General features: G+C 47.9%; 1 protein-coding gene across 3 annotated transcripts in view; it reads left to right on the forward strand.

Annotated features, from left to right (window-relative positions):
* GOLM1 (golgi membrane protein 1) overlaps positions 1-16,569 on the forward strand; it is a 52,638-nt gene that overhangs the window by 21,923 nt on the left and 14,146 nt on the right. For all 3 annotated transcript variants that reach the window (XM_046663925.1, XM_046663926.1, XM_046663927.1), the window contains 3 exons: positions 7,514-7,568; positions 7,862-7,964; positions 15,650-15,779. In XM_046663925.1, the coding sequence (XP_046519881.1) occupies positions 7,514-7,568; positions 7,862-7,964; positions 15,650-15,779 (288 nt within the window). The remainder of the gene's footprint in view (positions 1-7,513; positions 7,569-7,861; positions 7,965-15,649; positions 15,780-16,569) is intronic.

Below are 16,569 nucleotides of genomic sequence, written 5' to 3' on the forward strand. Positions count from 1 at the left end.
GCAGGTCTCCACCCTTCCCGTCCCCCCTTACCTCCCACGCTCAAGGGAAGGGACATGCTGGACCTCGGGAGAAAGCTCGGGAAGGCTTGATTCAGACTGCTGTGCTTTTACAGTGCACCTTGGGTAGGTCCACGAGGAAGGCGTCCTCTGGTGGTGTGCGGTGGCCGTGCTCCGTTGAGCACATGTGGCTTCTTGTTTACTCCTGGGCTGGGCTGCTTCCTTCCAGGAGAGTGCTTCCTGTTTCCTGCAGTAGGAGGTCTGATGCCCCTGGGTGTGCTCCTGTGGCTGGCCTTGTCTCGTGCCCTGGTCACTCAGAATCCCGAGCTTCTGTTCACCTGCTGTGAACTTAACCCACAGGACAGGTGTTACAGGTGAAATGCACAGAGACCGTTAGTTGGACCCCGCGCTCTCTTCCTTTGTTTTTTCTTTGGCATTGGCGAGTGGGGCTCTGATTAATTCGTGTTTAAGAACAACGTGGGGGATCTGTGAGGAGCACGGGCTGCAGTCCAGTACACTTGGTTCAGTTTTTGTTTTCTCTTTAGTCCCCAGGTGTCTGTGTACACCTGTTTGCAGAAAGTCAGAATTTGCAAGCTGGGCTTTCCCACAGGTGAGGGCGGAGATCTTGTTAGGATTCCCGTTTGGGAAGGCAAGAACCAGCACCCAGGAGGGGCCCAGCCCAAGGCTTGTCCCACCCTGCCTGCCAGCAAGTTTGGGGTGTGCTTTCCCAGCCACCAGAAGGGATGTTGTTCCCTTCTGCGTGGCAACATGGGGACCTTAGGGCAGGAGCCGTTTGGGGTGTTGGAGCAGCTGTGCCTGTGTGTCCTGGGTCCTCTGGATAGATGATGTTTCTTTCTTTTTTCTTTAAGCTTTGCATACAGCTATGCATCATCTCCCATCAACCTTCCATTGGAAGTTCAGGACTTGAGCCCATTCTCCTGCCTGGTGCTGGCACCTGCTGGGTGGGCACCTTGGCCTCTGACCAGGACCCTCCAGGTGTCTGCCTCTGCCTCCTGAGCGCTCACTCACACCTACTCATCTCTCCTGTTTACACCCTCATAGTCACACTCTCGCACTGACTTACACTCACTCGCTCACGTCCACACCCTCACACACTAATTCACTTACTCACCCACACACATTCTTTGTGGAGTTTTTTTGGTTATTTTTTTATTGTGGTAGAACATACATCACATAAAAATGACCATCTTAGCCATTTTTTTTCCTCCTGAGGAAGATTGGCCCTGAGCTAACATCTGTGCCAGTCTTCCTCTATCTTGTATGTGAGTCGCAGGTACAGATGGCCACTGCCAAGGGGAGTAGGTCCGCGCCCAGGAACTGAGCAGGGATGGCGAAGCCGAGCAGTCCAACTCAACCGCTAGGCCACGAGGCTGGCCCCCATCTTAACCATTTTGAGGTGTACAGTTGAGTGATATTACGTACCTTCACGTTATTGTGCAACTGTCACCACCATCTCTCTCCAGAAACTTATCTTTCCAAACTGAAACTCTGCCCCATTAGCCACCCACTCTGTGTTCCCGGCGCTCCGCCCCCGGCACCACCGTTCTCTACCTGGGTGTGGTTGGCTGCTCCAGGGGTCTCACGTGAGGGGAATGGTAGTGTTTGTGCTTTTGTGTCTGGCTGGCTTCACTGCGTACGCTGTCTTCAACACCCGCACCCCGATCCCTGATTCTCTCACTCACTCCTGAGCCCCTACCGCGAGTAACCCAGGCTGCAGGTGCTGACACTTGCAGTGTCCCGGGTTTCTTTCTCTCCCGAGAGTGGGTCTGGGACTGAGCCCGTGCACCTCTCGGCATGCTCTGCTCTGCTGCTCTGTGAGTTGGCCTGTGGCTGCCCTCGCCCTCCCCAGGGAAGCCCCCGGGCCGCGGCGTGGTCTGTGCACCCCTGCCCCTCGTAGTGCGCCCGTCGTGCGGGCTTGCACGTGCTGGATCCGCCGCCCCTCGGCCCAGCTCGGTGCTTCCCCGGGCCTGCCCGCCGCTCTGCGCCTGCGCGGCTCCTGCCGGCACGCTCGCCCCGCCCCGCCCTGCCGCCCGGCTGCCCGGGAGCGCTCCCTCCTGCTGCTGGCGGCCTGCAGAATCGCTGACGGCTGGGGCTGGAGGCATCCTTGTGGTCGTCAGACCAGTGGAGAAGTTTCTCCACGTGGTGGAGAGGCTGGGGGCCGGGCGTGCTGAGCCGGGGCCTGGACGTCTCTCCTGGCTCCACTGTCATTCTTCTGTGTCCGCTGCACGGTTTCTCTTGAAAGAACAATGGTTTGACTGGTTGAACCTCCAGCGTCCGCTCCGGACCACTTGGAAATGTAGGGAGTGGGGCTTTCTTTTTGTGTTGGTGACACACGTTGCAGAGATGCGGGTGCTGCTGGCGTTTAGAGGGGGCGAGGGGAGCAGGGCTGCTAAAGATGCTGCCGTGTCGGGGACAGTACGGAAAATAAAGAATCGGCCAATCTGAATGCCCATCGTGTGCCCCTGTTAAAACGCGGCAGGCTTTAGGTTCCAGCTGGGGAAACTGAGGCCGGGAGAAGTTAAGTGATATGTCAGAGGACAAGGAGCAAATTAGCAGACTCCAAACCAGAATCCACGGAATCTTCCATTTCCTTCCCCACTTTTCAAGTCTTTTCATTTTCTTCAAGAAAACCCCCTCCGCCTTCTCTCTTGCTCTCTCTCCTCATGTCTCCTTTTCTTGCTCCTCCCTTTTATCCCATTAATGAGCCTTAAAAGCTCTTATCGTAGCTGAAAAATTGTTGGTGGAGTTATATATACTGTGATAAGAAAACTGCTTAATTTTGCGAGGGAAATTACAGGTAAGAAATAACACACTGGAAGGATCTGTGCCTCTGAAAGATCTTGAACTTAGCCAGAATTTTCTTCAGAAAATAAAAGTCTACCTCAGCATCTTCCAACTCATCTTTCTTTTCCACTAAAACCAGCCTTGAAGTTGATTACAAAAGAATTTGTTCGTAACTTTGCTTTTCAGTTTTAATTATTAGCGCTGTGACAAGATTATCTGTGTGTGTCTGTGTGTGTAGACTAGTTAAAACATGAAAAAGTAGACAGAATGGTCTGCTGGCCCCACATGTGTCCAACATCAAGCTAGTGATGATGACACACACTGTTTCCATCCTGTTTCACTGTGTATCTGTAGAAGGCGGGATCTGCTCTTCTCATAACATTCTCATACCATTATCACACTAAAAACGCCAGTGATCCCTTCATAACAAAGATCCAGCCAGTGTTCACATTTCTGTGTGTGCTTATTTTTAATCACAAAAGTGACTGCTGTCAACCGTAGGGTTTTTGTGGACGGGACTAGTGGCCACACCACTTTGTGCCTGGGTTCTCTGAGAACATGTGTTTGGTGAGCCAGCATTTGGCCCACAGGGGCCATAGGTGTGAAGTGTGTGGCAGGCAGTACTTGTTTTGTTGTGGTTGCTAATGGGTGCTGGTCTGAGTGTATAATCTCAGTGGGATGCTGTAAATAAATAACTAATTGGCAGTTCTCTGCTCCCAGACTGTCCCTCTGTCCGCCTTTCTTATTCCCCAGGGGCTGTGCTGTCCCTACCGGTGAGTGACTGTTGAGTGCTGAAAATGTCTCAAGTGAGATGTGCTGAAAGTGTAAAATATGCTGGGTTGCAAAGGCTTAGTATGAAAAAAAAAAGTAAAATATCTCGTTAATGCTTTTTATGTTGATTACATCTTGACATGATAATTTGGATATATTAGATTCAATAAAGCATTAATACCTAATTTCACCTGTTTCTTTTTGTTAATTGGGATAAAATTTACACAACATAAAACTCACCATTTTAACCATTTTAAAGTGTGTCATTCAGTGGGTTTTGGTATATTTACGATGTTCTGCAACCATCACCACTACCTAATTCCAGAACGTTTTATTGCCCCAAAAAGAAACACATACCTGTTAAGCCGTCACTCCCCGTTTCCCGCTCCCACCAGCCCCTGACAACCACTACTTTACTTTCTAGATTTGCCTGGTCTGGGCATGCATTTGTGGAATCACACATTTTGTGGCCTTTTGTCTCTGGCTTCTCTCACTTAGTGTAGTGTTTTCAGGGTCCATCCATGTTGCAGCGTGTCAGTGCTCCAATCCTTTTTATGGCTGAATAGTCATCCGTTATATGGATATACCACCTTTTGCTTATCCCTTCATCACTTGATGGACATTGAGTTGTTTCCACTTTCTGACTGTGATGAATAATTCTTGCTGTGAACATGTGCGGACAGGTTTTTGTGTGGACATATGTTTTCATTTCTCTTGGATCTATATGTAGAATTACTGGGTTGTGTGATAACTCTAATTTTTTGAGGAACTGCCAAATTGTTTCCCACAGCAACTCCACCATTTTACATTCTCGTCAGTTGTGGTGACGGCTCCAGTTTCTCCACATCCTTGTCAATACCTACTTTGCTTTTTTGGTTTTTTTACTTGTCCCCTTTTGCGTGGGAAGCAGTATCTTCACATTTTGATTTGCATTTCTCTAGTGACTAATGATGTTGAGCATCTTTCATATACTTACTGGCCACTGTGTATCTTCTTTGGGGAAATGTCTATTCAAATCCTTGCCCAACCTGTTTGTTCTTACTGAATGTGAGAACTGAAAATTTTTAACTTTCCATTTATGACTGACGTTGTATTTCTGTTGGATAGCACTGCTCTGGGAGGTTTTGAAGTTGGTGAGGGGTAAAAAGAAGACAAACGACTACTTTCTCTTCCACTCATGCTTAACGTCATTCGCACGTCCCTAAGATTAAGATTTTCATTTAAGGTTCATTTCCCTGAGGCACTGACAGGAATGTCATTGCAAAGAAGTTCCCCAGGCGCCTGATTGCTGGTGGGTTGACAAGGTTAGAGAGTTGGAGGGTCCTCTTGAGCGAGGCTTAAAGGTGGAACCCCACCTTCACAGCAGGTTGATTATTTTAATGAGCCAAACGAATACAGCAGCAAAGGCTGCCTTCTCTTCTTAATGGGATCAGCGTCACACTTCCAGTGAGCTCTTAAAACATTAGTATTTTTAAAATTTAGTCATTCACATCTTATTGAGCTTTCAGAACATGATAATTTGTTGTAGATTTACTGCTTTGAAAATTTCCATGAAACATTGAGCTTATTTTTCTAGGAATCTAATGTAGAAATAGTTGGATCGAATATACTTGTTTCCATTCTTGAATGGTCACAGTAAGTTTGTCCGTGGGTGATGCACCGAGTCCTCTGAGTTTAGTTTCCAGGTAAAGTCTGGTGGCACCTACAGCCTCCCTGTCTCCCGTGAGCGTTCCCAGGGGACAGTTCACGCACACCGGCAAGTACAGCTGCCCGCGATGTGAACAGCAGCTGGGCTGTTAGAGTAGAATATATAATTCATTTAAAAGTAATTTTGTCTAATGCAGGTGTTTTCTTTTGTTTGTACTGAACCCAAAAAGAAGGTAGAAGCATTTTCATAGTTTTCCTGGAAATGAGTCAACAAGATTTTCAGTAAATATAGAACTGCATATAAAAGATCTCGCTGGCATTTTGCAATCCTTTTCTCCTTTTCTTAAGTGGAGACTGTATTTTTCCATGCATAAGTAAGTAGGTGGGGGAAGATAACTAGAATATATTTTCTTTGGAAGAGTGAAGTCACATGGGCGACAGAAGTATCTTCAAATATTGCAGCCTGCAGCAGTTCCTAAACCTTCTTAAACCCTCAAATAGTTGCAGACTCCAGTATGGGTTTTTTTGGGCTCAGGCTGAGGGGAATGCGTGAAGGGACTAGTCACATCGCCATAATTTTTGTAGAAATGACTTACCTGAGAGAGAGCAGCTTTCGAGATGACTAGCGCATAATCATTTCCCTGTTCCTGCCCTTTTTCTGTTTTCTTTCAGCACTGATGTTCAGCGGGAAGGTGGTTTTGATACTTATGTGAGGTGGAAGTCTCAATGTACAACTCAGTCGTGATAAATATGTTCACCTTGTTGTGCAGCAAAACTTTTTCATCGTGCAAGAGTGAAATCTATGCCCTTTCCCCCAGCCCATGGCAATCACCTTTCTACTTTCTGTTTCTATTATTTTGATTGCTTTAAACAATTCATGTGAGTGGAATCATACACTGTTTCTCCTTTTGTGTCTGGCTTGATTTGCTTGGCATAATGTCCTCAGAGTTCATCCATGTTGCGGCATGTGACACTCCTCTTTTTTAAAGGCTGCATAATATTCCATTGTGTGTATGTACCAGTTGTCGTTCTCCATTCGTCCGTTGAGGGACACTGGGTTGCCTCCGGCTCTTGGCTGTTGTGAGTGATGCTGCCGTGAACGTGGGGGTGCAGGTATCTCTTCAAGAGCTTGCTTTGAGTTCTTTGGATGTATACCCGGAAGTGGGACTGCTGGGTCTTAGGCTAATCTTCTGTCTTTTTCATTGAACCCGTGCAGGCCTTTTCTGACTGGAGCAGGAGCTGGGAGCTGAGTCCTCCTGTCACTTCCGGTTCTCTTTGCTCCCTGCCCATGTCGAGCATCTAGAAACACTCCTCTTGATACTCTCTCCCTGAGAGATTAATTATACAGATATTACTACTGTCACTTCTTCCTTGTTGTGCCAGGAAATGTTGTGTGTCCTCAGATCTCCCAAAATAAGCACCAGATTCATTTGGCCAGCTTTCGTTTCTGGGAGCACACTCCTGTATTCACTCCTGGCTCTGTCCAGGCCAAAGAGAGTGAGGGCTGGACAGAGAGGGCACAGGGAGACCACAGAGGCGCAGAAGAGCGAGGTGGTGTGGCTGTCGTCGTACACCACGTGCTACCCTCGGACGTTCACCATTCTCGCCCTCTCTTTGTCAGGGTTTACTTGGGTTTAGCACTGGCTGTGTCTGCTAAGCTGGCATCCTGCTTGGGGTCCCCTCCCAGTTTGGAAGTCGTGCTGAGGAGCTCGCAGTCTGGAAGGAGCCACCGGGCTCGGGTCCTGTAGCTGTTAAGAGAGCCACGTGCCCTTGAGCCTGTGCCTCCGTTTCCTGTCCCCTAAAGTGGGTAGCCCTGCTGCCCGTGCCCCTGCAGTGAGGAGTGAACACGGCGTAGACGTGGAGTACTCGCCAGGGACGCGGCCTGTACAGGCCGCTTGTCACGCTGGATGCCACACTCACACTTCTTCCTTTTTTTCTTTGTCTTCTTGAACCCTGTGTGGCTTCTTCCCTCCTCCATTGTCGGCTTTCCCCGACGCGCCTTGCCCCAGGGGTCATGACTGCGGGCAGGAGAGGACGGGAGCGCAGACAGCTGCCTGGCGGTGCACCCTGCGCCCGGCCCTTCCTTCTGCTGGCCACCTGGGCTCAGGCGGCGCTGTGTCCCGGGCTGCCGCTGTGTCCCGGGCTGCGCAGAGGGCCGAGGGGTCCGTGGTGGAGGGGGAGTGCATCTAGAGCTCGGGCAGCCCCGGCCCCCTGCCCTGCTGGGCCACGTGGCTCAGCGCTGCCCCGGGAGCCCCCGCATGTGCTGCGGCTCCATCTGTGTGTCTTCCTGCAGGCGGTGCTGGTGAACAACATCACGGCGGGCGAGAGGCTCATCAGGACGCTGCAAGGTGAGTCCGCCTCTGCTCCGCGCCGCGCCTTCTTTCCCCTTCAAAAAGGACATTTAAAGAGCCGTCTAGTAAAGAGTCAGGGTGCAGGCTCCTGCGGGGCCCTGGTCTTCCTTCCAGGGCCACTTCCAAGGCCAACGAACGTAGTGATGACTGCCTGTCTTCTGCCCTCTCCCTCCCTCCCCGCCCCCATGTCCCGCCGCCCATCGTGTTCTTGTCTGTGGGTTTTGATGGTGTGCCCTGTCATGATGGTGTGCCAGTGACATGTGCGATCTCGTGCCCCCCTCTCGGCACAGACCAGCTAAAGGCCCTGCAGAAGAATTACGGCAGACTGCAGCAGGATGTCCTCCAGTTCCAGAAGAACCAGACCAACCTGGAGAGGAAGTTCTCCTACGACCTGTAAGTGCATGCCCCTCGGGGGCTGACCTGTTCTAAACGGAGGGCGACAGGCAGGGTCCAGCCTCCGCTCCCCCGCCCTTCCAGTATGGAGCATGCAGGGCCCTGCGGGAAAGCCTCGGTCCCTTCTACAAGTCGTGTCCTTCATGCATTTTACGTTTGAAGTGTCAGCAGTGCTTCAGAAAGCTGTGGAAAAGTTCACCAGTGGGCTCACCGTAGACAGTAATAAGAGGGCAGTCCCTTAGCAGGAATGATTTGCTCCGCATGCTTTAAAACTTAACAGAGTTTAAAAGTCCGTAAAGCATAGGTGTACTGGTTAAGTCGATAATCTAAAGCCTTTAAAAATGTCTTCCAGAAGTGCTCAGATGTGACCCAAGTCCAACTCACAGAGTAGAAGGCATTCGGGCATAATATCAGTCTGATTTATCACTGGCTGTTGGCGTTGTGGGCATTTTGTTTTCTTGAGACTTTTAAGGTCTTTCCAAATTTCTGCGGTGAGAGTGGAGTACTTTTATTTTTTTCAGCTTTATTGAGGTGTGATTGACAAATAATCATTGTGTGTATTTAAGTGTAAAACATGACGATTTGGTATAACTGTACATCGTGAAATGATGCCTCCAGTCAAGCGAATTAAGTGTCCGTAATCTCAGCGATTGCCCTTTTTGTGTGTGTGGCGGGAGCCCAGGTGTGGTGCTGTGAGTGGTCACCTCCTGCTCGCAGTTGGGACAGCCTGTTTCCAGCTGATGACTTCAGTCACAGGTGACAGTTCTACACTTTCACTTCTTGGAGTACTTTTATGATCAAAAGAGAACAATAAGCTTTAAAAAAGTTACCTTAACCCATTCGTGAGAGAATAAAAACCAATTTAGAGGATGGAGAATGAAGTTGTAGTCTGTGTATTTTTTCTCCTTTTTTTCCTCATAAAAACAGTATAACTCAAGCACAGGAAGTTTGGGATTTGGGGACAACTAGCCCCCCGTGACCCCAGCCCTCTTTTCCCTGTGACTGACTTCTCTCTAGTCTGTGTCCAAGTGCGTATGAATTTTTTACATAATTGCAGTCACCATTAAAATTTTTAAATCATTTTTTCACTTGCATTATGTATATATAAAAATCCATATTGCTCCAAAATGTTTTATCGTAAAAAATGACTGGTTAATATTCCATAATGTATAGGTACCACATTTAATTTACTGTTTTCCTGTTTGTTGGATATTTAGGTTACTTCTAAATTTTGGTTATTATAACTTGCCTGACATCAGTGCATATAACTTTTAAAAATTATCATTTTGGATTATTTCCTTCTAAAAAAGACTCACCTGTAGGGTTAGTGTGCCACTTGGTATCCATTGCCACATTGCCCTCTGGAAGGTCACCAGCAATGCAGGAGAGTAAGCTTCCTTACGCCCGTTGCCCTTGTAGGGATTCTGATGTTCCTTCTAAAGATTGTCCGCTCACCGTGATATCTTCCTGATTACTTTAAGATCAAATATGTAAATACAGAAAGGACATGCGCAAACAGTCAAAGCAAGGGAAACACAATGAGAAAATATGCGCGTGGAACCTTTCCTGGCCAGCCCATCGGTTCTCCGTGGGTGGCAGTTTTGCCCCCAGGAGACCTTTGGCAACGTCTAGAGAAGTTTTTGGTTATCACAGCTTGGGAGAGGGTGCTACCAGCTTCTAGTGTGCCGAGAACAGGACTGCCGCTCAGAACCTACAGTGCACAGCGCTGCTCCCACAGCAGAGTTCTACCTGCCCCAGACGCCAGTAGTGCCAGGTAAGAAACCCTGAGCTAGGCTGGTAACCACCGAGAAGGAAGTGCCCCAGTCTTACTCATCTTTGAAGGATGCCTTAGCACACGCGTTTCCCTTTCAGTGATTGGAATACAGTAAGCCATCAATGGCCTCCCTTGATAAATGCTGACGCAGAAGATTTTGACCTAGCTGGAAGTCAGCCAGGGCCCAGTGACAGGGCGTGCAGCTCGGCTCCCCGTGTAGGAGCGTTCAGACAGGTAGCGAGCAGAATGTTCTAACCTGGGTTGGCTCTTGTGGGCCACACTCTTCCCTTAGGAGGGTGATAGCTGGGTTGGAAACTCTTGCTAGCTGACCACATCTGTTTCACTAGTTGTCCCTTGTACCACCAGATGCTGGATGCTTCCAGGGATGATGTTCATGGAATGTTGAAAACTGGAAAGAGTTCGTTTTTCTTAACTTTCTTTGGATTATGGACACTTTTTGAGAATCCAATAAAATGTATGGACACCTTGTTAGCAAATTTATAAATGGATATATACACAAAGTTGTGTGTTCACTTTGTGGGACCTCAGAAGCATACCTGCATGCCCTCTGTTAAAACCCCCTTTCTGGTCTAATCCTTTTACAGAGGGCAGTGCTGAGAATGAAAAAGCTGACAGGCCAGATTTCCTGATGCATAAGTTAGTGTTCTTTCTCCAGTATCAGAGTCAGCACTTGTCCCCTCTTCTTATTCCTACACCTGTGGCAGATATCACTAAGTGATCACTGTATGTGAGCCAAACACAGCCTTGCAGTCTCTCCCCAAAGTGCTCAGAGGAGGTGTATCAGATGAACTGCCTGCCATCTCATCTCCAAGCCAGGAGGAAACAGTTTGTGAATGCTCTTCCCGGACTGTGAGTAGTCATACTCTGATGATAGCATCCTGGACGGTCAGCTCCCCTGCCTTGGTCAATTGCTGGATTGAGCACATTCCGTTCATAGTACTCTGATTGTCAGTTGCACCAGTTAGAATAGTCGCTGGTGCCCAGTCCTGTATGTCCTACATTTTAGCTCCAGTTGATGCCTGAATATTTGCCATGTGCATGTGGAAAGAAGCCAGCCTGAGGCTCAGGAAGTAACAGTGTCGCCATCTGCTGATCTGTCTGAGAATTTGAGCTTCATTCTGAGGTGGTTCCTCTTGCTGCTGTTGAGCTCGGGTATGGACAGCCGGCCTTCATCTGGAGGCTCGGAGAGAGGCTCCTTGTTCTAGATTTTGGCCGGGCTGAGAGTGGGTGGAAACAGCATTTGCCTTTTGTAGGTTTAAAGGCTCAGGAACGCCGTGCCCCTGCTCACTTGCCATCCTGAGCTTCTGCGGCATTGCTCAGTAGCAATGAATCGGTTGTGGTTAGTTCTTTCAGGATACTGGCATCTCTCTGTCGTTCGCTGTATTTAAGCTACTTTGGACCATTCCACTGCCTGGGGCTGGCATGTTTGTGAGAATTTTATTTACATGAATTTTTCACCAAGTCTTCTCCCGATGTGTAAGCTGTCCACGGCCAGGAAGCCTGTCTTTCATTATTTCCACAATACTCGATGCCCCTGTATGTGTGGGACAATGAGACCCAGTCAGTCCTCTGACCAGAAGGCTGTGTCCCAGGGGTGGAGGCTGAGTGCCCTGACGCTTGCTCTGAAATGCCTGTGTGTGGAGAAGACACGGCACAGTCAGGAGCTGACGTGTGGCTCTGGTGTCCGCCTTAGCGCTTTCTGTCGGTGTCAGACAGTCAGCTCACCGCCTGGCTTCCTTACCTGTACAGGCAGGGAGTTCTCTCAGTTTCTTCGAAGCTCTGACATTTGAGGTACGCTTAAATTCCAGGCAGAGAGCTGAAGCGATGCCTCCGAATGTCTCAGCTCGTTGGGAGCTTGGGCTGATTAGATTGTACGCACCAACCGTAATTCTCTGACGCCAACCGGGTGTCCTCCAGTTTGTTTCAATTTAGTTTTATTTATTTTTTAAAAATAAATTTTACTTTCTTTTTTTTTTTAAAGATTTTATTTTATTTTTTCCTTTTTCTCCCCAAAGCCCCCCAGTACATAGTTGTATATTCTTTGTTGTGGGTCCTTCTAGCTGTGGCATGTGGGATGCTGCCTCAGCGTGGTTTGATGAGCAGTGCCATGTCTGCACCCTGGATTCGAACCAACGAAACACTGGGCCGCCTGTAGCGGAGCGCATGAACTTAACCACTCAGCCACGGGGCCAGCCCCAAATTTTAAATTCTTGAACAGTTTAGATTCACAGAATTACTGAAAAGAGAATACAGAGTTCCTGTATACCCCACACCCAGTTTTCCTTATTGTTAACACTTTAGGATAGTATGTTTGTCACGATTAATTAACCAATATAGATTCATTATTAACTGAAGTTCATGCTTGATTCAGACATCCTCAGATTTATTCCGGTTCTCCCTGATGTCCTTTTTCTGTTCCAGGACACACATGACATTTAGTTGTCATGTTTCCTGAGGCTCCCCCTGGCTGTGACAGTTTCCCAGACTCTCTTTTTTATGATCTTGACAGTTTTGAGGAGTACTGGTCGGTGTTTTATGGAATGTCCTTCAGTCGTCGTTTATCCGGTGTTTTTCTGGTCGCTCCTCTGGGGCGGCACTTCTGGGAGGAAGGCTGCGGAGTGGAAGCGCGGCTCCCGTCCCTTCCCATGAGGAGGGCTTGTCACTGCCACGACGTTCAGCTGGTCCCCTGCTGGAGGCGTGTTGGTCAGGTTTCCCCAGCAGGAGGTTACTCTGCTTTCTCCCTCTGCTCTGTCATCTTCGGAAGGAAGTCCCTGTGGGAGCCTGCACTTAGAGACGGCGCAGGTTTATGCTCCGCTTCCTTAGGGTGGGGTATCTGTATACATTGGAATTTTCCTGCACGGGAGATTTGACTCTTCTTATCTATCAGGCTACTTATTTGTTTATGTCAGGATGGACTCATGGATATTTATTTTATACTTTGGGTTATAATCCAATTTTTATTTTTTTGCTCAAATTGCTCCAGCTTTGGCCTTTGGGAGCTGCTTCAACTGACTCCCTTATCCAGTCGACATATCCTCAGTATTGTGCCCCTTCCCCCCTTTTTTTTTTATAGCACTTTCTTACACTCTGGCACCAGAAGACGCTTCAGACTTATATATTTCCTGTCCCAGTCCTGGAATCAACCAATCCACCATTTCTCCAGGGAGCCCTGGTTCTTCTTATTAGAGAATGGTATTAGAAACCAAGATCGTGGCACAAGGCGTCTTGTTGCTCCCAGGGTGTCATTGCTGCTAGGCCTTCTCAGATGACAGAGCAAAGAGATACGTGTGTGTATGTAGATTAAGTTAAGCATGAATTCATACTGCTGTCTCCAACTCTAATCCATTTAAATTAATGTAGGATGTAATTGGATATGTTCTCAACTTGGGACATGATTCATTTTCGAAACTGCCTGTGGCAAAGACTGGTCAGTGCTTATCCAAATCTATTCATCTTTTTTTCCCAGCAAGAATACTACATTTCTAATCCTTCCTTGCAGTTAGGTATGGCCAGTTGACTAAGGTCTGGCCAGTGGGGAAAGGAAATTGTGGGGTGGGACTTGTAGGAAGGCCTCTGAAAATGAGGACAGGCCACTGCACACCCCTTCCCTCCTCCTTCCTTCCTGCTGCCCAGAACTCAGACAAGATGGCTGGACCACTAGCAGCCATCCTGGATCATGAGGTAATCGTAAGGATAGAAACCAGTGCTAGGATATTGAGACAGAAGGAGAAGCCTGGAGTTTTGGTGACTCAGAGCTGCCATACGGGCCTTGGATGACCTACATCCAGAGCTCTTTTATGTGTGGAAAAGGTAAACTGCTATCTTAGGGCCTGTGTGCTTCATGCAGCCAAACCTGATGCTGACTTATCCACTTTTTGAAAGTGCCTTTTGATATTTTCTCAACCAAATTGTATCATTTTGATGAGTGCCTGTCTGTGACCCAGAGTAAGACTTCTTAGGAAAGGCCGTTTAGAAGTGAGTCTTACAGAATGGGGAGTAGAGAAGGGGGATTAGGACTTGTTCTAGAAAAGAAAGAGAATCTGGGGAGCTCACCGTGATCCGGGCAGGGCAGAGAGTTTATATTGTCATGGGAGGGAGTGAATAAGAGTAGTATCTTGAAGACGGGCACGAAAGTGATCAGCTCCGCGGGCCTTGCTGGGGAAGTTGTCTTCTCCTTCTCCCCAGATTCTGATGACACGAAATCAGGCCGTCTTTTAGAGTCACACGTCCCTGCAGCTCTGCTCTTTTTTCCCCCCAGTCTGTTTCCTTTTGTGTTCAGATTGGATAATACCTGTTGTTCTGTCTTCCAGTTGACTGATTCTTTCCTCCACTGAGTTTTTTTATTTTTGTTATTGCATTTTTCAGTTCTAAAATTTCCATTTGGTTCTTATTTGTATGTTTTATTTGTTTGCTAGGACTTTTTATTTCTTTGCTGAGACTATGTAGTTTTTCATTTCTTTTGAGCAAGTTTTAATTTTCATTGAAACATTTTTCTGGTGGCTGCTTTAAAATCTTCGTCAGATCATTTCAGTTGCTGTCTCCTGTCGGTGTTGGGATCTGTTGATTCTCTCTTTTCATCCCATTCTTGATGTGATGCGTGATTTTTGGTTGAAACCTCTGGGCAGGCGTAGAGCCCTGACTCCTCCCTGACGTCCTCTGACACCACCCCATGGGGAGGCAGAGGGCCTCATTACTGTTGGGGGGCGTGGAAATGCAGGCTTCCTACGGATTCTGCAGTGACACTGCTGGGTGTCCTTCAGATCCTGAGGTCCTGAGTCAGTCTGCCTCCTTCTCTCCACCTTTCAGAGTTTTCTTATGTTTGTTTTAAATATAACGTTCAGAGTTTTTAGTTGTGCTTAGTGGGAGGAATAGGAAAAATGCATATGTTCCCTCTTCCTGGAAGTGGAAGTCCAGTTCAGTTTTGACACTCCTCAGAGTTAGCACAAAGTCCACAGATTAAGGGGCTCAGTCCCACAAGACTGCCCCCACTTCAGACACCAGCCACAAGTTCCGGGTGTCCCCAGGCCACCTGTCCTTTTGCCTGGCTAGCTCCAAATTCAAGGCTTCCCACAACACCCTCAGATTCAAGAATTCTCTAGAAGAACTCACAGAACTCAGGAAAGTTCCGTACTTAAAATTACAGTTTTAGTATAAAGGGTAGAACTCAGGAGCAGCTAAGTGGTCGAGACTTATAAGGCAGGGTCTGGGGTGAGGGGAAGCAGGAGCTTCTGTTGGATTGAGGGGCCACCTTTCTGGTATGTAGACACGTTCATCGACCAGGAAGCTTGCCAAGCCTGGTGGTCCAGAGTTTGTGTCTAAGGGTCTATGGGCATGGTTGATTACGTCGTTGGCCACAAGACTGAACTCAGTCTCCAGTCCCTTCCTCTCCCTGGAGGACAGGGCGGGGCTGAAAGTTCCTGTCCTCTGGTGCTGTGGCCTGTTCCTCTGACCAGCAGCCTCCATCCTAGATGTGGAGGCCCCTCCCTCAGTCAGCTCATTAGCATAAACGCAGGTGTGGTCCACAGGGGCTGCTTATGAAGAACTGAAGACGCTCCTATTGCTCAGGAAATTCCAGGGGTTTTAGGAGCTCTGTGCTAATAGTTGGGGACAAAGACCAAATTTTTTATTATATCAGATTATATTTAAAAAATTGTTTTTTCTAACTAGTAAAGTTCACTTATTTTAGAACGTGACATTTTTAGTAAGTTCAGTCAACTACAGTTTTCTTGTCATTTAATAACTGAAAAGACACATGTAGCTTTGTGTTTTTGGGTGAAAGAAATGTGCTGGGTCTCCTTTTGAAGTGGGTTCAGAGTCACAGCAGGGACGTGCTGGGTGTACAGACATATCCCTAAATATTTGTCCTTTCTTTGGCATTCTTTTACCGAAGGAGCCAGTGCATCAATCAGATGAAAGAGGTGAAGGAGCAGTGTGAGGAGCGAATAGAAGAAGTCACCAAAAAGGGAAATGAAGCTGTCGCTTCCAGGGACCTGAGTGAAAAAAAGGACCCAAACCAGCAGGTAATTCTCGTGTTTTTCTGCCAGGGACTTCCAGAAGGTATTCCTGCCCTCTCTTCAGGCATCTTCTTCCCTTGCCCACTGTCTGATTTGCTCTGATCTCTGCTCTTCCTTGCGAGTTTGGTTCCCTGAGACACAACAGCCGGTCCCCAGATGCCGGGACTCTGACCGAGTGCACTGGCCTGCGGTCCCAGCCCCACGCTCAGGGCTTACAGGGGTCACCTCACTTAAAGCTCATGGCCGTCCTGGGAGAGACTTGCTATTGCTTTCTTGTTTTGAGGACACTCAGTCCCAAGGAGATGGTTACATCCTGTGGCCACCGTGGTCACCTGGTCACTGATGGGGCTGATCAGTGCTGTGCTGTCAGCCTGCCGTGCAGAGCACAGCCTTCTGGGAAAACTTTGTGTTAAATATAGCAGCTTTATTGAGATGTAATTCATAGACCATACAATCGCCCGTATCATATTTACAGTTCTAGTATATTCATAAAGTTATGTGACCATCATCACAGTCAATTTTAGAACGTTTCATTACCCCAAAAGAAGCCCTGTACCCAATAGCTCACTCCCCACTTACCCCCAGTCCCCAGAGCCCTCGACAGCCACGAATCTACTTTCTGTCTCTATGGATTTGCCTTATCTGGACATTTCCTATCAGTGGAATCAGACGGTATGTGGTCTTTTGTGTCTGATGTCTTTCGCTTAGTATAATGCTTTCAAGGTTGATCCATGTTGTAGCATGTATCAGTACTCCATCCCTTTTTATGGCTGAATAATATTCCATTGTATGGATA

Source organism: Equus quagga, chromosome 6 (assembly GCF_021613505.1).
Source record: "Equus quagga isolate Etosha38 chromosome 6, UCLA_HA_Equagga_1.0, whole genome shotgun sequence".
Lineage (NCBI taxonomy): Eukaryota > Metazoa > Chordata > Mammalia > Perissodactyla > Equidae > Equus > Equus quagga.